Source organism: Chanodichthys erythropterus, chromosome 19 (assembly GCF_024489055.1).
Source record: "Chanodichthys erythropterus isolate Z2021 chromosome 19, ASM2448905v1, whole genome shotgun sequence".
NCBI lineage: Eukaryota > Metazoa > Chordata > Actinopteri > Cypriniformes > Xenocyprididae > Chanodichthys > Chanodichthys erythropterus.
In genome coordinates this window covers 4045722-4069538 of record NC_090239.1, presented here as the reverse complement: position 1 = coordinate 4069538, position 23817 = coordinate 4045722, and the positions used below count along the sequence as shown (strand labels likewise).

At 37.5% G+C, this 23817-nt stretch overlaps 1 protein-coding gene across 1 annotated transcript in view; it reads left to right on the top strand.

Moving 5' to 3' along the window:
- jakmip3 (Janus kinase and microtubule interacting protein 3) overlaps positions 1-23817 on the top strand; it is a 48452-nt gene that overhangs the window by 10992 nt on the left and 13643 nt on the right. The window contains exons 5-7 of the mRNA XM_067370240.1: positions 7936-8178; positions 8596-8838; positions 17902-18102. Of these exons, the coding sequence (XP_067226341.1) occupies positions 7936-8178; positions 8596-8838; positions 17902-18102 (687 nt within the window). The remainder of the gene's footprint in view (positions 1-7935; positions 8179-8595; positions 8839-17901; positions 18103-23817) is intronic.

The following is a 23817-nucleotide window of genomic DNA, read 5'->3' as shown; positions in this document are numbered from 1 at the left end:
AATGTTTTTGATTTGTTAGGTCACACTTTATTAGAACCGGTTTGATATTATGTGAAACCCAAAAGTAAAGCGATTATTGATTGATTGATTGATTGATTGATTATAATAATTTGATTATGGCTGTAAAAAGACAGAAAGATGTCAAATTTACAGTTTTTACAAGTTTATTAAATTTAATGCTAGGATAATATAACAAATATTATAAATCTACACTATTTTTTTAAAAAGTCTGGCTATTTTACAGCTTTTATGTACTGTGTTTGATTTAAATTTGCTTTGAATGTGACTAATCCCATCATAATTGAGTCTAATTAAATCAAAACAATCAATTTTTTACTTTTGTTTATTTAAGAAATGTTTCTTGAGCAGCAAATCAGCATATTAGAATGCTTTCTGAAGGATCATGTGACACTGAAGACTGGAGTAATGATGCTGAAAATTCAGCTTTGCATCACAGGAATGAATTACATTTTGAAATTTTAAAATATAAAACAGCTACAGTCAAACTAAAAATTATTCAGACATTTTTTATATATTTTTACTAGTGGGTTCAGGACATTATAGTTCATTTATGTAAGTGAGGATAGCAAAATAAAGTACCGTGACATTATACACAAAAATTCTTCATACAGTGGACTACCACATTTATCAAAAATTGGAACCAAAAGTTATTCAGACACTTTGACCTGACCATGTTTTGCTTAAGTGTTATCTGACATAATTAAAGATTATTTTTTTCTGACACAGTTTAACTCTGAGATCTTGTCATTTTTTTATTACCATTTATTTATTTTTTTTTTACTTTAGTGAATGAACTGTATTAATGAATGAAATGTTCAAGGTGTCTGTTTTAAGGTTTGGTTTGACTGTATATATAATTGTGGTCATGCTCGCCCCTATCCTGCACGTGTGTGTGTGTGTGTGTGTGTGCGTTTTTGTGTCCGCTCATTGGGTGTCTTTGCGCATACTGCAGTGGCTGTCCAAGATCAATACACACATCTCAGGGTGAAAATAAATGACAGCGAGGTTCTGCAAGAAAGCACACCAGAAAGTACTTATTGCCACCAACGAGCATTTATGCACAAAGATTTCTTTATACTGCACATTCAAAAATCACAGAGTACATGAATGTACTGTACAACCCTTCTGGTTGACCCTTTCATCATCTGAACCATTTAAAGCAGTCATAAGGGACACCATTATTACTCTAATTAATCATCATAACATCATCCACAGTTATAGTAATGCTACCATTAAGAAAATGTCAGGCTAAATTTAATGAGTGCGATCAGACAATGTATAGCTGATATAGTAATGAGGTTCAGTTATCTAACAGGGGTCACGTGTGTGTGTGTGTGTGTGTGTGTGTGTGTGTGTGTGTGTGTGTGTGTGTGTGTGTGTGTGTGTGTGTGTGTGTGTGTGTGTGTGTGTGTGTGTGTGTGTGTGTGTGTGTGTGTGTGTGTGTGTGTGTGTGTGTGTGTGTGTGTGTGTGTGTGTATATATACTCCTATACCTTTCATCTGAATCTCCTTGCTGATGCAGTATGATGTTTGATTTAAAAGCAAAGTGTAAATGATCTAGAATAATGCATTTTCCCCTGTGCACATCCGTCAGCAATGGGAGAGCTTTATTTTAAAATTCTGACCCATGTACTGCAGGACTGGGAAAACACTCTAACAGGCCAATTATCGCCGATGCCTGAAAGTCAAACACACTGCTATACCTTGTTTTCTGTAAAATTGCTTTTCTGATTGCAGGAACATGAAATGCAATGTTCAGGAACGACTCAGGGCATCGGTATTGTGGATATAGGGAGGAAATTGATTCATTGTAATTTGAGATAAACAACGAGTGTTCTGTGTTTCGATGTCAAAACCTGCAGGGAAGTAAACACAGAGACAGGCTACTTTTTGTCAAATAGCCAAAAGCAAACTTGAGTCCAGTCCTGCCTGTGAATGACTGATGTCCCTGAGAATCATGTTAGACTAACAGAGACCCTGGAGAGAAAGATAAATGGTTAAGGAAATGATTTAAAAGAGAGTATAAATTTCCTTCCCATAAAGGAAATTGCTATTATTTACTCCAACTTCATGTTGTACCAAATGCTTTCATTCCACAGAACACAAAATCAGAGGTTTTGATAGTTTTTTTGTTGGCATTTTTCAATGGAATTACAATAAATGGGAGCTAAAGACTTCAAGATTCGAAAAGATGGTTAATGTCCGGTTTTTGAACAAATTCTTTTGATCAGCCTTTAAGATGCTGTGATTCAATTTAAGTGCTCTTATATAATCGCCACACTGCACTTTAAGCACAAAACAGTCTCTTAGCGTCAGATTCAGAGATTAACCATGAACCTGCAGCAGGTTTTCAGGCAGTCAGCATACACACCCGTGAAAATGAAGATGTTCTCTTGGTGAGTGCAGTGACGGCACACCACTGTGTGAGACTGTCAGATACGAATCATAGATGTGCTGTCAGACTGCTTGCATCAATGCAGCTATTGTGATGGGCTTCTTTAGACTGACAGTAAGAGGGGACGTAGGAGCTGTCTCTACTGTTGTTAGGCCTGAATGAACAATACTCATCATGTATGATGGAAATAGATGGTGCTGGTGTCTCACACAGCATGTCTCCCAGCTGTATAGTCCCAAGTTTGTGCTACTGCAGAACAGAGAGGTTTGTTTTAAAAAGCATGTTTGATTGGGGGTTTGAGAATTGGAATGTTATTATGAGTGAGCAAGATACTCTTATGAAGTCCACTTATAATCATGTCTATTTTTCTGACCTGTAGAATTAAACCAGCTGTGCATTCTATGCAAATGAAGCATGTTATGATTGGTTAACCTCCACACACAGTAGGGCAATGTGGGTGGTCATATGTTAAAGGGATAGTTCACCCAGAAATAAAAATTGTCATCATTTACTCACTTTCATGTTGTTCCAAAATTGTATAAATTTCTTTTGTTGAACACACATTTTTAAATAATGTTGGTAATCAAACAGTTGCCAGTAGCCATTGACTTCCATAGTATTTTTTTTTTTTTTTTCCCATAATATGGAAGTCAGTGGCTCCAACATTCTTTAAAATATCTTCTTTTGTGTTCAGCAGAAGAAATAAATTCATACAAGTTTGGAACAACAAGAGGGTGAGTAAATGATGACAGAATTTTACAAACCCGATTCCAAAAAAGTTGGGACATTGTACAAATTGTGAATAAAAACAAAATGCAATGATGTGGAAGTTTCAAATTTCAATATTTTATTCAGAATACAACATAGATAAGTTCATTTTAAATTTCATGGCATCAACACATCTCAAAAAAGTTGGGATAAGGCCATGTTTACCACTGTGTGGCATCCCCTCTCCATTTTATAACAGTCTGCAAACGTCTGGGGACTGAGGAGACAAGTTGCTCAAGTTTAGGAATAGGAATGTTGTCCCATTCTTGTCTAATACAGGCTTCTAGTTGCTCAACTGTCTTAGGTCTTCTTTGTCGCATCTTCCTCTTTATGATGCACCAAATGTTTTCTATGGCTGAAAGATCTGGACTGCAGGATGGCCATTTCAGTACCCGGATCCTTCTTCTACGCAGCCATGATGTTGTAATTGATGCAGTATGTGGTCTGGCATTGTCATGTTGGAAAATGCAAGGTCTTCCCTGAAAGAGACGACGTCTGGATGGGACCATATGTTGTTCTAGAACTTGGATATACCTTTCAGCATTGATGGTGCCTTTCCAGATGTGTAAGCTGCCCATGCCACACACACTCATGCAACCTCATACCATCAGAGATGCAGGCTTCTGAACCGAGCGCTGATAACAACTTGGGTTGTCCTTGTCCTCTTTAGTCCGGATGACATGGCGTCCCAGTTTTCCTAAAAGAACTTCAAATTTTGATTCGTCTGACCACAGAACAGTTTTCCACTTTGCCACAGTCCATTTTAAATGAGCCTTGGCCCAGAGAAAACGCCTGCGCTTCTGGATCATGTTTAGATATGGCTTCTTTTTTTACCTATAGAGTTTTAGCCAGTAATGGTGAATGGCATGGTGGATTGTGTTCACCGACAATGTTTTCTGGAAGTATTCCTGAGCCCATGTTGTGATTTCCATTACAGTAGCATTCCTGTATGTGATGCAGTGCTGTCTAAGGGCCCGAAGATCACGGGCATCCAGTATGGTTTTCCGGCCTTGACCCTTACGCACAGAGATTGTTCCAGATTCTCTGAATCTTTGGATGATATTATGCACTGTAGATGATGATAACTTCAAACTCTTTGCAATTTTTCTCTGAGAAACTCCTTTCTGATATTGCTCCACTATTTTTCACCGCAGCATTGGGGGAATTGGTGATCCTCTGCCCATCTTAACTTCTGAGAGACACTGCCAGGCTCTTTTTATACCCAATCATGTTGCCAATTGACCTAATAAGTTGCAAATTGGTCCTCCAGCTGTTCCTTGTATGTACATTTCACTTTTCTGGCCTCTTATTGCTACCTGTCCCAACTTTTTTGGAATGTGTAGCTCCCATGAAATCCAAAATGAGCCAATATTTGGCATCACATTTTAAAATGTCTCACTTTCAACATTTGATATATTTTATTCACAATAGAATATAGATAACATAAGTTTATGAGATTTGTATATTATTGCATTCTTTTTTTATTCACAATTTGTACAGTGTCCCAACTTTTTTGGAATCAGGTTTGTAATTTTTGGGTGAACTATCCCTTTAATTAGCTCATGGTTTTGATGTAAATACTGAAGAAACCATTGTTGCATCTTAGTTTTGATTTTTTTTTTTTTTTTTTTTTTCGTGGACTGGGGTTGGAGTTTTGCATTATATAGTATGTCTACATCTATATGTGTATTGAAGAAGAGTAAATGGCATTTTTGGACTGTATTCCATTAAAACAATTTTTTTTTCTAGTTTCAGTCCTATTTCCTGACTGTTGTTTCAGTCCCCCTCAGATCAAAATGTCAAGATCAGGTCTGCCAGGGAAAGGAAGACTGATATTTGCAGGTTTTTGATGTTTTTTTTTTCCTACGCTATTGTTTCTTGTTTCCTCCAAACATCAAAGAATGGCATAAAAGACTTTTCCAACCTAGTGCAACCCCGTCACCACTGAACAGAGATTTGTGGATCCTTTTTAAGAGTGCAATATCTTTGCAATTTATCTTGCTGTGATAGAGACTTCATTGCAAATAGTGTGCCAGAGTTTGTTTGGCTAACCTCCTCTGTTTTGGTAATGTTTTATTTAACATTACTTTAATGAAAGGACTGTTCTGTGTTCGATAATAGTTATATTATTGAATATTGGTGTAATGTTGATTACCACATAAAATAATTTCACAGTCTCTCCATCAGTGTCCAATCTAAAACATTGCAACTGACAATCCTCATTTTGGCTGCGTGAGATTCTCCAGCTTTGTTGTTGTTGAGCAACCGAAGCGTGAGCTGTTGAAGCTCCGCCCTCTTCTGGAAAGGGGGCCAGGAGCAGCAGCTCATTTGCATTTAAAGGGACACACACAAAAACAGTGTGTTTTTGCTCACACCCAAATAGGGGCAAATTTGACAAGCTATAATAAATGATCTGTGGGGGATTTTGAGCTGAAACTTCACAGACACATTCTGGAGACACCAGAGACTTATATTACAACTTAAAAAAAGTTTTATGTAAAAATTAAAAAAAAAAAAGATTTTGTCATATTTTATTGAGAATGTGTCACTAGTGTTACAACCTTTGCTTTACTCATGAAATAAAATAGTTAAAATAGTTATAAATTATTAAAAGTAAAAAAGTATGATAATAAATTCTTATCATTACAAACCATTAGAAAAAAATGAATTAAAAGTTTTTAAATACATACTTTGTAAGTCAGAAAATATATATTGAAAATTACTAATCAAAAGGGGTCTAAATTATTTTCTGTCGTAATCAACATTATGCCACAAATGCTGTCAATAGAGCTCTGAACTGATATTAAACCCTGAACATTTATTTAACGTCACAGATGGCTGGGTCTTTAGCAGAGGCTAATGGGATATCAGCACTGCTGACTCTCGCTGGACTATAAACCTTGTCTCCACATGTTCTCTTATGCGGCATTAAAATGCAAACTCCCTGTAGGCCCAAAATAACTTCTCCTCTGCAGTTTTATGAAAACAGGCGAAGCTGTCCAGTGACCGTCTGACCCAGTTTTGGTCTAGATTGGTGTGGTGTCAGCCATATAAGTTATTGTCTCCATCTGAATGCCAACAGTCAGAGTTAGATCTATAAAAGTCAGCAGACCTACAGGGTGCAAAGCAGAGACTTTTACTCTCCTCTCAACGTTTAAGACATTCCTAACCTAGTTTTATTTAGTGGTGTTTGCTAAGGCAAGCATCTCTATTATTGTTGCTTATTGGGTTAGGGAAGTATTCCACGTTGTGCTACAGACATGAATGATAGATCAAATCATGCACTTGTGGAGTAAAGGTGATCAAAGTGGTCATATTTACTATTCTAGTCAAGAATTTTTTCACACGTTTTTGTGTGTTTCCCTTTAAATGCAAATGAGCTGCTGCTCCCGGCCCACTTTCCAGAAGAGGGCGGAGCTTTAACAGCTCAACAACAACAAAGCTGGAGAATCTCACGCAGCCAAAATGAGGATTGTCAGTAACGGTGTTCAGCCTTACATTGTTCAAACCGGAGTCGACACTGATGGAGAGACTCAGGAAGAAGTTACAACTTTTAGACGTTTCTGAATGGTTAGTTGATAAATTGATGTAGTTGCTGTGGAGTTGATTCAGCTCATCGACTAGCATGTGCCGTCATGTTCATCTTTTGTGTTGAATTGACCCTCGTTTGTGAATCAGTCCAGCGTAAAATGACGGCATGACAACAACACTCTATTACAACAACTCTTCCTCTTCTCTAAAGCAGCCCAACATGGCTTCGCCACCTTTGTTGCATGTTCTCGGGGGTGGGGTTTATGTAAAATTTAGGGTTAGTGATGTCACCAACCTGGGAAGAAGCCTATTGTATTCCTTAAACAGTGAATTCTTTAAAAGAAAATCTCCCTTTGCATTGAACTTTGAGCATTTTAACTTTGCAGAAGTTGTTGATGCTCAATCAGCAACATCACACACTAACTAAAGTTACAAAATCAGTGGGATTTTAATCAACCACCCCTTTAATTATATGAACATGGTCGGTCAGATCCATAAAAACATGCATGTCAGAGCTGTGTTACAGCAGATATGTATTGATGTTGACTTGTTGAACACGTGGAATCAATTCTGTTTTCTACCCTTAATAGCTTCCTGTTACTCTGTCTGTTTCATAAAAGTGAAGGGCATAACAATATTCTTCTGACATTTGGGGTATTTTTAGTTTCCTCCAGTGTTGTCTTTCTGTTTTGTGGCTGAGTTTTAAGATGGTATCTCTTTGTTATGTTAGTGTTGTTGTTGTTTACTGCTTGCCTGTGGCAGCATGTGTCAGATTGTGTCAGAACAGAGAGGACGTGTCCTGATGTAACCCTGTTGTAGGGTCGTGTCCTGACACACTAACTCTCTTATTTTTAGGGCACGCTCAATATATTCTGCTCTGCACTGAATTATGGAACATTGCCCACAGCTGTACTGCAGCGTTGCTTTACATAAACAACATCTTAATGTTCAGTATACATTATATTACACTTAATTAATTTGTTACTTTCAGCTTTATAAATAGCATTAAAATATTAATATTAGTAATTTTATTATTATTATTATTATTATTATTATATATGTACGTATACTCAGTTCTTTAATTGGTTAATTATATATTTCATGTATAGCCTGAGCACCATGCGTTTTTTTTTTTTTTTTTTTTTTAATTTATTTTGCCTATTAAATACATTATTTGTTTGATAGAATATTTGTTGTCTGAGTTTACATCTGCTTTCTCAGGTCAGTAAGCTGGAAAGGGAGAAGTCTCAGGAGGTCCGTCATGAGCAGCACAAATCCACGGTGGTGGTGACTGAGTTAAAAGCCAAACTACATGAGGAGAAACTTCGGGAACTCCATGGCGTTCGGGAAACACTCCTCCGTCAGCACGAGTCTGAACTGGTACGGGTCATTAAGATCAAAGATGGAGAGATCCAGAGACTTCAGGCACTCGTTTGTGCTCTCAGAGATGGATCCACAGATAAGGTATGGAATGGAATAGGAATTAAATGGACTGGAATGGAAATAAAAGCAGTCCATTTTACATATTCAGAGGTTAACATTTACCTAAAGTTCCTCAACTGGCCGCAGCATCCGATTAATACTAAATGATCACAGTAATATAAAAATAAATGCATAAAACATTATACAAATAATAATAGCAACAACAATAATAATATTTAGGGAATTATATTAATTGAGTATAATTATATTAAAATTGTTTTGCAATCTAGGTGGTTGCAATTTTATTGTCGTCTTTCATTTGGACTAATTATTAAGCTAAACATTTCTCATTTGAATGGTTATTCAAAAAGTTGATTAATTCCATTATCAGTAAACCCAGTATTAAAGAACTGGTAACTGAGTGAAAATATATCCCATGTGGTTTCTCTGCCGCTGCAGGTGAAGTCTGCGCTGATGGCGGAGGCACGAGAGGAGTCCAGGAGGAGTTTTGAAGTGGAGCGCATGCGATTGCAGCAGGAGATCTCAGAGCTGAAGGGGGTGAAAAGGCAAATGGAAGAGGCATTAAGCGTGGCTGTGCAAGCCGACAAGATCAAAGCTGCCGAGATCCGCAGTGTCTACCATCTCCACCAGGAGGAAATCAACCGCATCAAGAGGGAGTGTGAAAGAGAGATCCGCAGACTGGTGCGTAATACTGTTTCAGTGCATGCACTATTAATCAATGTATTAATCTGTCAGTAAATGAATCGCTCTGAATACATACTTTTGAATGAATACCTACCTCTTAAAGGGTAGAAAAAGCAACGTCATTACCACATTCGAGGTCCAGAAAGGTAGTGAAGACATCGTTAAAATAGTCAATGTGACTACAGTGGTTCAACCTTAATGTTATGAAGTGACGAGAATACTTTTTGTGTGCAAAAACAGAAAAAAATAAAGATTAAACCTCTTGGTTTTAATCAAAAATATCTTAATTTGTGTTCCGAAGATGAGCGAAGGTCTTACAGGTTTGAAACGACATGAAGGTGAGTAATTAATGACAGAAACTAAATTTTTGGGTGAACTAACCCTTTAAGCCTGGGACACACCAAGCCGAGTTCAAAGAACTAGTGGTGATGAAAAGTGACGGTGTTGTCACCTTGCGTCAGCTGTGTCTGGACCAAAAAGCTGTGCTTGAACACACAGCAGACTACAGCCGACTGCAAAATAGCACTGCGTTCTATGCTTGCATGTAAGGAATTAACTGTCTATATCAGAGAGTATCAATAGTCATTTCCGAAACAAGGATATACTAGATATATGCAGATAAAGGAAATGTAAACAAAGCAGGCCCGACGGCCTTTATATTTCCTGTGGACTCAGATGGGGCTTTAACTCAGATAATTAAAGCTCTATGCATTCAGGTTGAACAGAACAATTACCGCAGGTTGCACGGAGGCTGTTAAATATATGTGCTGAATGAAAATCTTTTGATAACTGGCAGGGCTTCCCATGGTTTACACAGGAAAACCGCATGGGTGTTGCCATGATGGGAACTCTTCTGTGTGTTAGTAACTGGAATCAATCCTATTAGTCAGTCATTTAATTTGAAGCAAGGAATTAATTATTCATTTGCTTTTAGTTATTTAGCAATAATTCACATAATTTTATGATTACAACACACTTCTGTGAGAATTAAAATGTGGTAAAGTACTGTACAAGGTCCATTCAAATGCAAATTAGTTGATTAATTTGCCTTCAGTTACTGTTGCTTACTTAGACAAGCTTAAAGAGTTGAAACAAAGTATAATTCCAGGCCATGCATTGTGTATTATTTTGAAAAAAAAAAAAAAAAAAGTTAAAGATTTGTACAAGTGGATCAAATTGCCACGTATATTATCTCTGGCTATGTTTTCAGATTATTATAAGTGCTCCAGCAACAAGGCTTTACTGTATTTTTGGATAATTTGTTAACACTTTATTTTAGGGTCTTTCAACTAGTTGCTTATTAGCATGCATATTACTAGAATATTGGCTGTTTATTAGTCATTATTAAGCACATATTAATGCCTTATTCTGCAACACCTTATTCTACATTCTTAATCCTAACCAATACCTAAACTTAACAACTAACTTACTATCTATTAATAAGCAGTAAATTAGGAGTGTATTGAGGGAAAAGTCATAGTTAATAGTGAATACATGTTCCCTATACTAAAGTGTTACCGATAATTTCTGTAAATTCTATTCAAAATGATTCAAATTTCCATAAACATATTTTATAAAAGAGTAAAAGCTTGTCTAATATGGAGAACGCCAACAGTTGCTAAAAAAAAGGTAGTATTGGTCAGTAATGTTTTAAAGGCGGGGCTTAGTGAAGACTTTCCCTCCAGATCCCCTACTAAAGCTTCAAGGTTCTATATCAGTTGGTTCACATTTTATATTTAGCCATATGTGTGTGTCTCAAAATGGCAGTGTGTGTCTTTGTGTACTACTACACTTTAAAGTGAAGCTGCTTTCTTCCCTTCAGAGTCTCTCTTGTTCTGGGCTTTTTGCCATCTGTTTTTCCTGGAGTATGAAAATATCAGTGCAGTCAGTGCCTGCTGGTATCGATCTCTCTCACTATATCACTATATAAGTCTCTGAATGATATGTGTAGATGACCAGAGTGATGGAAAAGATACAGGAAGCTTTGCTCTCTTCTGAGAAACATTTATATTTAGGACTGTGCAATGTCACGGTAGAAATATTTGCATGGCTATCAGTAGGATTGTTATTTACATGTGAGAGCAACAAAACATTGAACAACGCTTGTGTTACATAATGTGAAGTTGTTTTTGCACTGATGCCACACTTATTATTCTTTTGTTATGAATAATCTGATCTTTTAGTTTTCAAGAAAATAAGCAAATGAAATTAGGTAGTACCATTCAAGTAAATTTAGAATTATGCAGTTTTTAAAATGAAAATGATCCAAAGCATCTTAAAAAAGCCTTTATCACTTGTTTAATATATAAACCATGGCTTTGCTGGATTTAACCAGCAAAAAAGCACTACATTATATATTTTTTAATGTAAATCACTAGTGTGAGATAAAAATACAATTTATTTACAAAATACTGTATAAAATACAATTTACATATGACTGTACTGCTATCTACTAAGAATTATATGAAAAAGTGTATATATATACTGTGTGTGTATGTATATATGCCATCTATGCTATCTAGCCTATGTATATGTACACATATACACACTCATTTTGTATTCAATACAGCAAAAAATAAATATTTATAGTGATATTTTTGTTTGTTTTTGTTTTTATGAGAGCTTAACAAATGTTTTTTCTTTCATTTACAAATTTGTGAGAATTTTGGTTTATATAGACCTATTATTTCTTTTTGTAAGGCTTTATACCAGGATTATAAAATTACTTGTACCCTGATATAAGATTTTGGTGATAAACATCCTCTTGTCTCTCTCTGTCCCTAATCTTATTCCATTGTTATAACTCATTGCAGAGCTATTGAATAAATGTTACTGATGTGTTCTCTGGTGGGTTGTGAATGAATGATGTCTGTATGTGATTAGAAGCCTCTGTCATTGTTGTGTGTTGAGGAGGTATTGATCTTTTGATTATTTATTGTATTGGAGGGCTGGCTGGGGATCTGATCACGTTTAGCGAACAGGGTGGCAGGATATGCCAAGGTGAACATGGTTTGTGAGAGTGTGTGTGTGCGTGTTTGCTGATACAAGTCCACGACTGTCCTTGGCGGACGGGACAGATCACCCAACCAAAACAACAAAGCCAGTCCATCATCAGTCATTCTTGCTGAGGCAAGCACTGCTTTTGCCTCAAATCGTGCAAGAAGCCTTTTTCTTTTGTATTATTATTTTCAGCAAGCAAACAGCCACCCAGTAAAACACTACAACACCCCAGGATCCACCTAGCAACACCCTAGCAACTGCCTCGAGTGGCCTAGCAACCTCATAGCAACAAATATGTATAGATAACCTGATGTCAGAAAGTTTAATTAATGAGCCAGTAGATTAAAAGACTGAAATAGTGGAACGATGAATCACACAAGACATTTCCTGATTGGTCGGCTACATGACATCATCACCAGTTAATAGGATGCCAACCAGCCAGTTAAAACAGCTATAGAAATTATTTGATGGGAGGGAGAGACACTGTGCCACTTGTTATTTTAAATGAAAGAGACATTCAGCTCTCGTTTAAATAGAATAAAGGGATTTATTCTAGTCTGGGCTGAAGCAAAACATCAATCAAGGCCATTTTCTCATATTATGTGAATGTGGAAGGTCTTGCTGTAAGGGCATTTATATGCATTGTTGGTACACAGTCTGAGTCTGAGACAAGTGTTGTGAGAAGTGAGGAACACAGTGAATACTGAAATCGTTGGAAACTGATGCAATTCACAGGGGAATGTTGGACATTGAGTAGTGGATTATTGTTTTAAATAGTGCTGACTGTCCAGAAAATGCCAGGACTTTCCATGTGCTGTACAGATATAGAGAAGTATGGTTCTTTGTTTTTTCCCCTGTAAAAACTATTTATTATTGAGTCTTTAAAGTTTATGTATGTATTGTATGAATTTGCATGCATGTATGTATTGTATGCATGTATGCATGCATGCATGAATACATGCAAGCATGTATGCATTTATATTTTTTATTACAATTACTTTTTTATAATCATATTACAAATACCCTATAGCCTCTCTTGACTTTTAAGCAGAAACCTTGTAACCACTAAGAACACCCTAGCAACCTCATAGCAACATGTTAAAAACATTTAGAACACCTTTCCAGCCACATGGTGATACCGTCAACCACCCACAAAACTTTATCCACCTTGGTCCTCTGTTCTCATTTTATGCAGGATATGTCATTTTTGTGTTTGTGAATTTGATAAAGGTAAAGTGTGTAATATCTGTGCCACGGGCATCATCAGATGGAATGGAAACAATACTTATGCATACTAAGTTAATATTAAGCAGAAAATGGCACATATCACCTTTAATAAGTCATAGCAATATTTGTGTTAGTGCCTGGAAAACTTGCTCTTTATAGTTCAAATGTGTCAAACCTCTGCATGCAGACACACTGTAAGTTGATTAAGCATGAATGTGTCTTGTTTAAAGGCTGGGTAAATAATGTTGAGTCCGTGGATAAGGGGCGTAACAGGATTAGTTTCAGAGAAGGAGACGCTGTCTGCTACATGAAAGCGAGACTCAGTCGTCCGAGGCGTTGAGATGTCAATTAGAGACTAGCTTAGACGCTCACGAGGGAAGGTGGATTACAGCTGTCCCGCCTTTTCTGTAGAGACAACCGTGCCTCAGCCAGTTCAGGGAGTTTGGATCAGCCTGGTGTATTGTTTGTGGAAAGGCTTCGCTTTATTACATATTCCCAGAAAATGTGAGCTACTTCAGGTTTTTAGGTTAACAATACACAAGACACATTATTGGTAGTTAATTGTGATCTGTTAAGTGCCATCTGATCATTAAAAGTGTATATAAATGTGTATTAATTATAATTCATTGAATATTGAATAATGAGGAATGGAGTAGTGGAATGATGCATCACACAAGACATTTAGACAGCATACATTATGCTGTTCGCAATGCTTCATGGGCTTGTAGTTATTTCCTTCACTAAAGCCGTTAAGTACATAGTCTTGTACCTTTGACTTTTTGTCCGATTTTTTAAAAAAAAAAAATCTTCAAATCAAAGTTTGCAATGTTATGATTCACCTCATAGCTGATTGGCTTGGTTCATGTCTATAAGAATTTCTATGGGAAAAATGAATGGAAAAAATTCTTCCGGAAACAGCACTGCTGAAAAAACGGGTGGAAACAGTTGAACTCTATGCTGTCAATCACAATCCAAACACAATAAGTTGCCCAATCAGAATCAATTATTGCAATGCACTAATGAGTAGTAGGCATGATGTGTAATATTTATATGCATATCCATGCTGTGCAAAAAGTTGGTTTTCTTGACATTCAAAGCACGGTCCTACGAGAAAGCTGTTTTAATAAAGGAAAATTGAAAAATTAGGACATTTCCATGGAGTAGCTGTGTTCACCTCCATGTTAAGCAGCGCAGCGGCATCCCTCATGGTGTCTGAAGCCCTGCGGTCTGGCCTGGAGCCCGGATACTAAATGTCCACGGCTGATATTTTTCGATTAAATTAATTTATCATGCACATAAATCACCAAGGAAACAACAGTGAGGTGTGTGTAATGGCATACATCATAATCAATGTATTCATGAAGCTCATGAAAATTTAAAATGCTAATGTGTCATAATGTGCATTTATGCTGAATAAGTGACTTCCTCTAGATGCAGGGATGCCGTATAAGAGAACAGGACTTAATCTTCCCACCAAACCATGTAGTGCTTTATATAACGCAGATAAACATAGACGCACATTGAGATTTCCTACGAGATGCACTGATCACCGTGGTAACGCCTACGTTGGGCGTTCTGCTGTGAGTCACCTGACAAACAGAGAGAATGAGTCATTTTCACACTAGGAAGATAGAAAGAGAGAAATAAAAAAGAGAGGTATACTTTCATTCACTAAATAATTGTATCTTCTTCAGTAGGTTGAAGAATAGCATGCACAGTGCTTCTACAGTGATTTGTATAGGAATATATATAGGCGAGAGCGGGGCTAGTTGTCACAATGTAAAAATGCCTATTTTTGCTGTTTCATAAATTTTGTTTCATTGTTTTACTGCTTCAGTTTTGCTGAAAATACACTAAAAAGAACAATTAATAAATTGTAAAGAAGATTCTTATGCTTGTCAATGCTGCATTAATTTGATCAAAAATACAGTAAAAACAGTGAAATTGTGAAATATTTTTTGTTAATATATTTTAAAATTTAATTTATTCCTGTGATGCAAAGCTGAATTTTCAGCATCATTACTCCAGTCAAATGAAAATCTTACTAAAACTAAACTTTCGTACAGTTAGATAATAGGCTGTTTAATGGCAGCATTACATTGTGACAACTTGCCCCATATAGTGTGTCAACATTCCCTGCTATGGTTGTCCTAAGAGTTCAGTGTGTGTTCAGTGTACTGTACCCTTCAATAGATCTTTTTGTAACCAAGATTTTATCGAGCATGTCTGTACAGAAGTTGAATTTCAAAAATAATCCTGAGAAATATTTACTGGAGTAAAAAATGACAACTTGCCACAATCTCTCCCTTGTCATTGAGAGTTTCAAATAAAAGTCATAAGTTCACACTTTGTACTTAACAGTCAAGCTAAACCGCTAATTACCATTTCCATGCAGGTTTTACAAACTACATCTGAGATGTATAAATCTTATGCAGTGTTTGAATCGGTGCATAATTAGAGCGTTATACATTTTTTCTGTGAGTGCCATAGATAGATAGATGTATGTATGGATGGATGATGGATGGATGGATGATGTGTGGATGGATGGATGGATGGATGGATGGATGGATTGATGGATGGGTGTATGGATGGATAGATGATGTGTGGATGGATGGATGGATGGATGATGGCAGATGGATGGATGGGTGTATGGATGGATGGATGATGATGGGTGTACAGTATGTATGGATGGATATATGGATGGATGATGGGTGTACGGATGGATGGATGATGGGTAGATGGATTGATGGATGATGGGTAGATGGATGGATGGGTGGATGATGGATGGATGGATGGATGGATGATGGATGGATGGACGGGTGGGTGGATGGGTGGATGGATGGATGATGGGTGTATGGATGGATGGATGGATGATGGGTGTATGGATGGATGGGTGTATGGATGGATGGGTGTATGGATGGATGGATGGATGGATGGATGGATGATGGGTGGATGGATGGATGATGGGTGTATGGATGGACGGATGATGGGTGGATGGATGGATGGGTGGATAGATGGATGATGGATGGATGGATGGACGGGTGGGTGGATGGGTGGATGGATGGATGATGGGTGTATGGATGGATGATGGGTGGATGGATGGATGGATGGATGATGGATGGATGGATGGTGGGTGTATGGATGGATGGATGATGGGTGTATGGATGGATGGATGGTGTATGGATGGATGGATGATGGGTGGGTGGATGGATGGATGATGGGTGAATGGATGGATGGATGGATGGGTGTATGGATGGATGGATGATGGGTGAATGGATGGATGGATGGATGATGGGTGAATGGATGGATGGATGGGTGGATGATGGGTGGATGGATGAATGGATGATGGGTGGATGGGTGGATGATGGGTGGATGGATGAATGGATGATGGGTGGGTGGATGGGTGGATGATGGGTGGATGGATGGGTGGGTGGATGGGTGAATGGATGGATGATGGGTGTATGGATGGATGATGGGTGGGTGGATGGATGGATGGGTGGATGATGGGTGGATGGGTGGATGGATGGATGGATGGATGGGTGGGTGGGTGGATGGATGGATGGATGGCTGGTTGATGGGTGTATGGATGGGTGGTTGGTTGGCTGGATGGATGGATGGATGATGGGTGTTTGGATGGATGGATGGGTGAATGGATGGATGGATGGATGGATGAATGGATGGATGGATGAGTGGATGGATGGATGGATGGATGGATGGATGGATGATGGGTGGATGGATGGATGGATGGATGGATGATGGGTGGATGGATGGATGGATGGATGGATGATGGGTGTATGGATGGGTGAATGGATGGATGGATGGATGGATGGATGATGGGTGGATGGATGGATGGATGGATGGATGGATGGATGGATGGATGGATGATGGGTGTATGGATGGGTGGATGGATGGATGGATGGATGATGGGTGTATGGATGGATGATGGGTGAATGGATGGATGGATGGATGGGTGAATGGATGGATGGATGGATGGATGGATGGATGGATGGATGGGTGAATGGATGGATGGAAGGATGGATGGATGGATGGATGGATGGATGGATGGATGGATGGATGGATGGATGGATGGGTGAATGGATGGATGGATGGGTGAATGGATGGATGGATGGGTGGATGGATGATGGGTGGATGGATGGGTGGATGGATGGATGGATGGATGGATGGATGGATGGATGGATGATGGGTGTATGGATGGATGATGGGTGTATGGATGGATGGATGATGGGTGTATGGATGGATGATGGGTGAATGGATGGATGGATGGATGGATGGATGGATGGGTGGATGGATGGATGGATGATGGGTGTATGGATGGATGATGGATGGATGGATGGATGGATGGATGGGTGAATGGATGGATGGATGGATAGATGGGTGAATGGATGGATGGATGGATGATGAGTGGATGGATGGATGATGGGTAGATAGATAGATAGATAGATAGATAGATAGATAGATAGATAGATAGATAGATAGATAGATAGATAGATAGATAGATAGATAGATAGAGAAAACAGTGATGTCATCATCCAGCTCAGTTCAGTTCTCATCCAATAGTGTCAGTCAAATCAATAATTTTGCTGAATATTAAGTGGCGTGGGAAATGGGGCGTGGCTCATCACTGTACGGGTTGTCATGGCGACTGCTGTGCATGTGTGTTCCATTTCCTGTCCTGAGTGGACGTGTGGTAGCAGTGTGTGTTTCCTCCAGCTGACCGACGGTCATGTTTTATGTATACTTACAACTGTGTCCTATCTGAGGCCGAACATGTGAGCGTGTGCATATGTGACTGTGCTGTGTTCTGTCCTGTAGATGGATGAGATTAAACTAAAGGAGCGCGCGGTCTGTGGGCTGGAGAGAGAGCTCAGCGCTCAGGCGGGCCACACGTGGAAACTGCAGCAGCAGAAACAGGCTGTAGACACTCAGCTGGCCCTGCTGCGAGACTCCAGCCCCAGACGAGAGGGCCCTTATTCACCCGTTGCAGGAGACGCAGCAGAGAACGCAGCTAACCCTGTAAGCACATCTCCTTCATTACTAAACCTCGCCGCTTGCTGCGCTTCTGCTCTTTCTGTGATCACCTGCTCAGATCAGTTTTCCTCAACCCAGATCTGCCATATAAATATATATCCCATTCATATTCTCCGTAGAGAAACTGATTGTGAGCGCTAACATGTACTTTTTTAAAGATAGACCTAATGTTTTAAAGATAGACTTAATAACCAAAGTTATTAAATGATGATTTATGCTTCTTTAAAATCCAGAAGTAGTTCATGTTCATTTTTAAGAAAACAATTTCCTTGTGAAAATTTGTACTTATGAATCTGTTTGTTTGGTTATTATGCAACGCACATTAAATATATATAGTCTTTTCAATGACTTAGTCAGAAAGGTTTATATTGTAGTCTTTTTGTGTTTGTTTCATAAGATCATAGTAGTTCATTCTCTCATAGAAGTTGTACCTTGTTTTGTACCTTGGAAAGAAATTCGTTTTATTCATCATAGATACGTTAAATAGATTTAAAGAATCCTGGAAAAAAGGAAACATGTTTTCCAAAAAAATATTAATCAGCACAATTGTTTTCAACACTCATAATAATCAGAAAATCAGCATATTAGAATGATTTCTGAAGGGTCATGTGAAGACTGGAGTAATGATGCTGAAAATTCAGCTTTGCGTCATAGAAATAAATTACATTTTACAATATATTAAAATGGAAAACAGTTATTTTATATTGTAATAATATTTCAAAATATTACTGTTTTTCTTGTATTTTTTTATCAAATAAATGCAGCCTTGGTGAGAGACTTCTTTCAAAAACATTAAAAAAAATCTTACTGACCCTAAACTTCAACTGTAGCTTCAGTTAAAACTTTATAATGTTATAATGTGTTTAGTTAATGGTTTATATCAATTTTAAATGCCTGTGGAGAAAACTAATGGGAAAATACTTGCAGAAATAAAACACATAAAGTAATTGGTGACTGTTTCACTTTTTTGTTTCACTGCTTATTAATGATGATGATATTCAGCATCAGTCCTTGAAGATCCTTTAAAAGAGCAAGAACATTCATGTACATGATCATCAAAAGGGTCATTAATGTACCTTTGATATTAACTTTATCATCATTGACAAGTTGAAATTGAAAAGAAACAAGGTTCTCAAGGATTTTAACAGGTCTGGGTTTGAGGAAGATACTGCTGGTCCACTTTACAAAGACAGCTGATTGTTTCATCTGTTTGAGGAAACGCACAGAGCTTTCCCTGGATACTCACGCTTTACAGCATGACTTTATTGTGCTATTCTTTCCTACATCACACATTACAGCATTAAGATTATAATTACACCTCTTATCACCTGCACAAACTTATAAATAGACATTAGATTTTCATTAAAGGATTAGTTCACCTTCAAATGAACATAAGCTTTACTCAACCTCAAGTCATCCTATATGACTTTCTTCTTTCTGATGAACACAATCTGAGATATATTAATAAATATCCTGACGTATCCGAGCTTTATTCGAGAGTGGCAACGAGTATGAGCTAAAGAAAGTGCTTCCATCCACATCCATCCATTATAAACAAGTACTCCACACGGCTCCGGGGGTTAATAAAGGCCTTCTGAAGCAAAGCGATGCATTTGTGTAAAAAAAAAAAAAAAAAATCCATATTTACACAAAAGCATCACTTCGCTTCAGATGGTCTTTATAAAGGCTATTATACAGCTTGGGTGCATCAGGATATTTATTAAAATATCTCGGATTGCGTTCATCAGAAAGAAGAAAGTCATATACACCTTGGATGCTTGGGCTAATTTTGAAAGTGAACTAATCCTTTAACAGCAGTTGGGTCATTCCATGTCAAATCAACCAGAGGTCCTTGGCTCAAATTTTTTGATTTTGTTAAAAAAAAAAAAAATTCTATAGAAAGACAAGCATAAATGGTGATTAAAAATCAAAATGACAATTTTCACCTGAGATTTTGAGCCAAATTACAGGGGTGTAAATAGACAGCATCATTATTTTATTTTTACACAGATATTGGTTAATATTAGTAAAATTTGTTGACTTTAGCAAGTCAACAAATACTTTTTTGTTTCATTATATACCAAGAGTGAAAGTTCAAAAATGGCAAAAAGCATTTATTGTGTTTTTTGCCTCAAGTTTGCATCCCTGTAACTCAAGAAGTATTAAAGATATCTTAATATCCTTTTAGATTCTGGTTCTTAACAAACTTTGCTTTTGGTATCTTCATTTTAAAGGCCCTCAGTGGTTCAATCCCACAGATATGGAGATGTTAATGTGGCTCCCTGAGTAAATTGTACACATTTTCAAATGCTTGTCACTTTGTGTACACCTGAAGAATAATATCTGAAGAACAAATAATGTAGAAACTAGAAATGTATCTTGTGTTTTTCTATCAACTCAAATGCATAGAACATAAATATTCCTTTTCCAAAGTTTGCATGCCTGTAACTCAAAAAGTATTCAAGATATCTTAATATCCTTCTACATTCTCATTCTTAATAAACTTAAATCTTAATGTTCAAGGCCCTATATAGTTCAGTCCCATAGATATGGGGATCTCAAAGCAGCTCCGTTCAAATTTGAATTTTACCCATCTTCAATGATCAAAAACCAAATGTGGTTCACTTTTTTAAACAGCTGATAGTTATTGTGTTAGTGTTTTAATTTAAGTTTCCGAAATTTGGTTGATTTGACACAGAATGACCCAGTATTTTTTTCAATACAAATACAATAATAGTATTTGTACTCAATTTACTTCAGGATGATCATCAAAACAACCAAAGTAAACAAAACAAAACATTAATTTGGCCATCATCGTGTCTTGATTTAATTTAGTATTATGCATCAAACAAACCATTAACAGCAGCATGTGTCTGGAGTTTGGCAGTTTTGGCTTTGTGCTCATTTGTTTTGAGGTTTAATTTATTTTCTTTGCACACACGATCTAAAACATTTATGACAACTTTTTTTGCAGTGTCTCCTGCTGCGTCTTGAATAAGGGCCCATTTAATTCTTCATAGATTGTTACTTTCTCTGCAATCTAACAAAGGAACTTTTAACACTTGTCTTCTTTACAGTGCATTTAAATTGATGCATTTGCAGATGGTATATCCAAAGTGACTTATAGGTACAATTTGTGATATTTTTTTCCGCTAGATGTCGCTAGAAGCCTATTCAAAACAAAGGCGTAGTTTGATGACGCCAAGTTTTAGAGCGGAAACTTGCGGCATGTGGTTTCCATCTTAACGGACGGTGCAAAAGAATAGGGATTGGAGTCTGGAAGAACTCATGTTCGTAGATGCGATTATTAACGTTACTGTAGTATGAAGCAGAGCAGGGCCGAGTGTTGCGGGAGCTGAACGAGGAGCTGGAGCGATTGATCAACACACGCCTCACGAGCAGCGGGACTTTTATTATGACACAGTCGCCGGCGCCGCTTCCGCTTTTCCGGTCATGAGTTTACGGGAGCTGTCCTTGTCGACAGAACCAGCGGCAGATGGTAAACAGTAATTATGTTCCATAAATAAGTAACACAATCCACCATAAAATGTGCAAGAAGTAAATAAGGAACTGCTTGAAGCAAGTTAGTGGTTTGCTGGACACTAGACACTACTTCCGCATTTGTCCACGGCACTGTTGTCATGTTGTTTCTACGTCAGTAAAGGCGGTAACAAAGGTAACTGACATCATTGACAGGCGACTGCACTGCCCCGTGTCACTGTTTAGAATGGGAATTTTCTCATGATTTACAAGTAGTTGAAAACATTAGAGATATTGTTTGTAATCAGCTGGACAAAATATATAACACTAGCCTAGTGGTTTTTGGATATTTTACTGCAAAAATGTTACATATTGTACCTTTAAGAATTTAAGTATTTGTGTTTTTTGGAAACTGACCATATGACCTTGCCATTGAGTAGCAAATTAGCAGATTGCATAGAAATTGATGCACATGCTTTTTCGTCTTGCTTATCAATGTTGTTGTTTTTTTAATATATGTTTTATTCTTGATTTCATGTGGTTTGAGTGCTGTATAACAAATTTGTTTCAGCGGAGTGGTGTATCATGATATTAAGTATACTTAGAGAAGCAGTGTTAACTTTAAAGCATTTGTGGCACCAACAAACAGGTGTATCAAAAAACTTTTTTCCAACAAGAAGGTTGCCCAATGTTCAGTCACATATATAATCATATAAATATACACACATAAAAATAGATTTATCTGTGAGAAAGGCATTTTCACTTTCAGCAGTGGGTCGACGGCTCTTACTGAATGTGAGAGTGTGATCTTTCCTTATCACCTTCTCAAGGCTGTTAGGAAACTCACTGATGAACACACTCACACACTTTGTATTCACACCTGTGGTGTATTCTTGCAGTTTTATATCTGAGGCTTGTTTCCCAGCAGCAGAACATCCGTGTCTCTGGCTATATTTGTGCTGCTGTCGGTTTGATATCAGCTTCAGTTGTGGTGGGGCTTCTGCTTTCATTTTCTCTGCAGGAAAAAAGATTGATTTGATCCGTGACCTTTCAGGTTTTTTGTCAGATGTGGCCACACCAGTGTTCTCCTACTTCAGTTTCTACGGTTACCTGACATAATGGAATATTTTCTAAATGCAGCACGAAAAAGAATTGACAAAAACATATATAGTTAAAATCTGCTAAGGGGTTATTACATGTAACAAATCATGTACATGCATATGTATAGTCAAAATGTACATGTTGAATACATGTTCACTAACCCAGCAAAGTTTTTCCACTGGAATGGCATTTATTCTCTTCAGCTTGCGTTGTGAAGTATTTCCCTGATCATTGCGATTCAATTTCAGGAAGTGAAGAGATGGTCCTCACTGTAGAACAAAAGATCCAGGGGGCGAGAATGGATCCAGATCCACTTTACATATCCCTAAACCTACCCGTCTCTGCCCCCTGGATCTGGTGTTTTGCAGTGAGGGGCTACTGGAAGTGAAAATCGAATTTGTACTCATGTGCGTTATGTATTACGTACATCATCGTCTCTGACAGACAGGATGTTGAAGCTGCTCAAGCTGCCATTTTCACCGCTTTTCACGAAAAGCAATGACATACTGTAGAGCATCCATTATTGTGGGTTTTCCAGGAAGTGCGCTAACTCACTGGACCTCTGCTTCTCATAAATACCACTGTGTATTGTGCATGTTATTTTTTTGACAGACATCGATGTCGCGATATTCAAATTATGTGGATTTGAAAACCAATGGATCATAAGAAAATTATTTCTTTTTTAGCCGGCAAGTATTCAATGAAGTCATTGATGAGTGTGTTGATGTTTTTAGATCTAGTATTCCAGCCGACAGCCAGCCTGATTTTGACAGACATGATAACGTGTGAGGGGTAGAATATGTTTGATTTTTGGGTCGTTATAAAATGCATTAGAGACGTTCTAAGTGCTTTTTGCGTAGTTATACTTATTTTACGGAATGACGTTTATTTCGTGGCTTAAATAAATGACATTACTCATAGACTGACTTGTTTGGCTTGTCAAAAATGTTACATTATTACATTGTGAGTTTTTACAATTTGTTGACTTTTGGAAATCAAGTTTATTTTTTTACAAGGAAAGGAGTGGTCTTGATGCACAACATTGTTTTTATTGTGTCTTATTACAAAAGTCATTTATTTAAACCCATGAAAATATAGGTCCTGTTGTAATTAATAGAG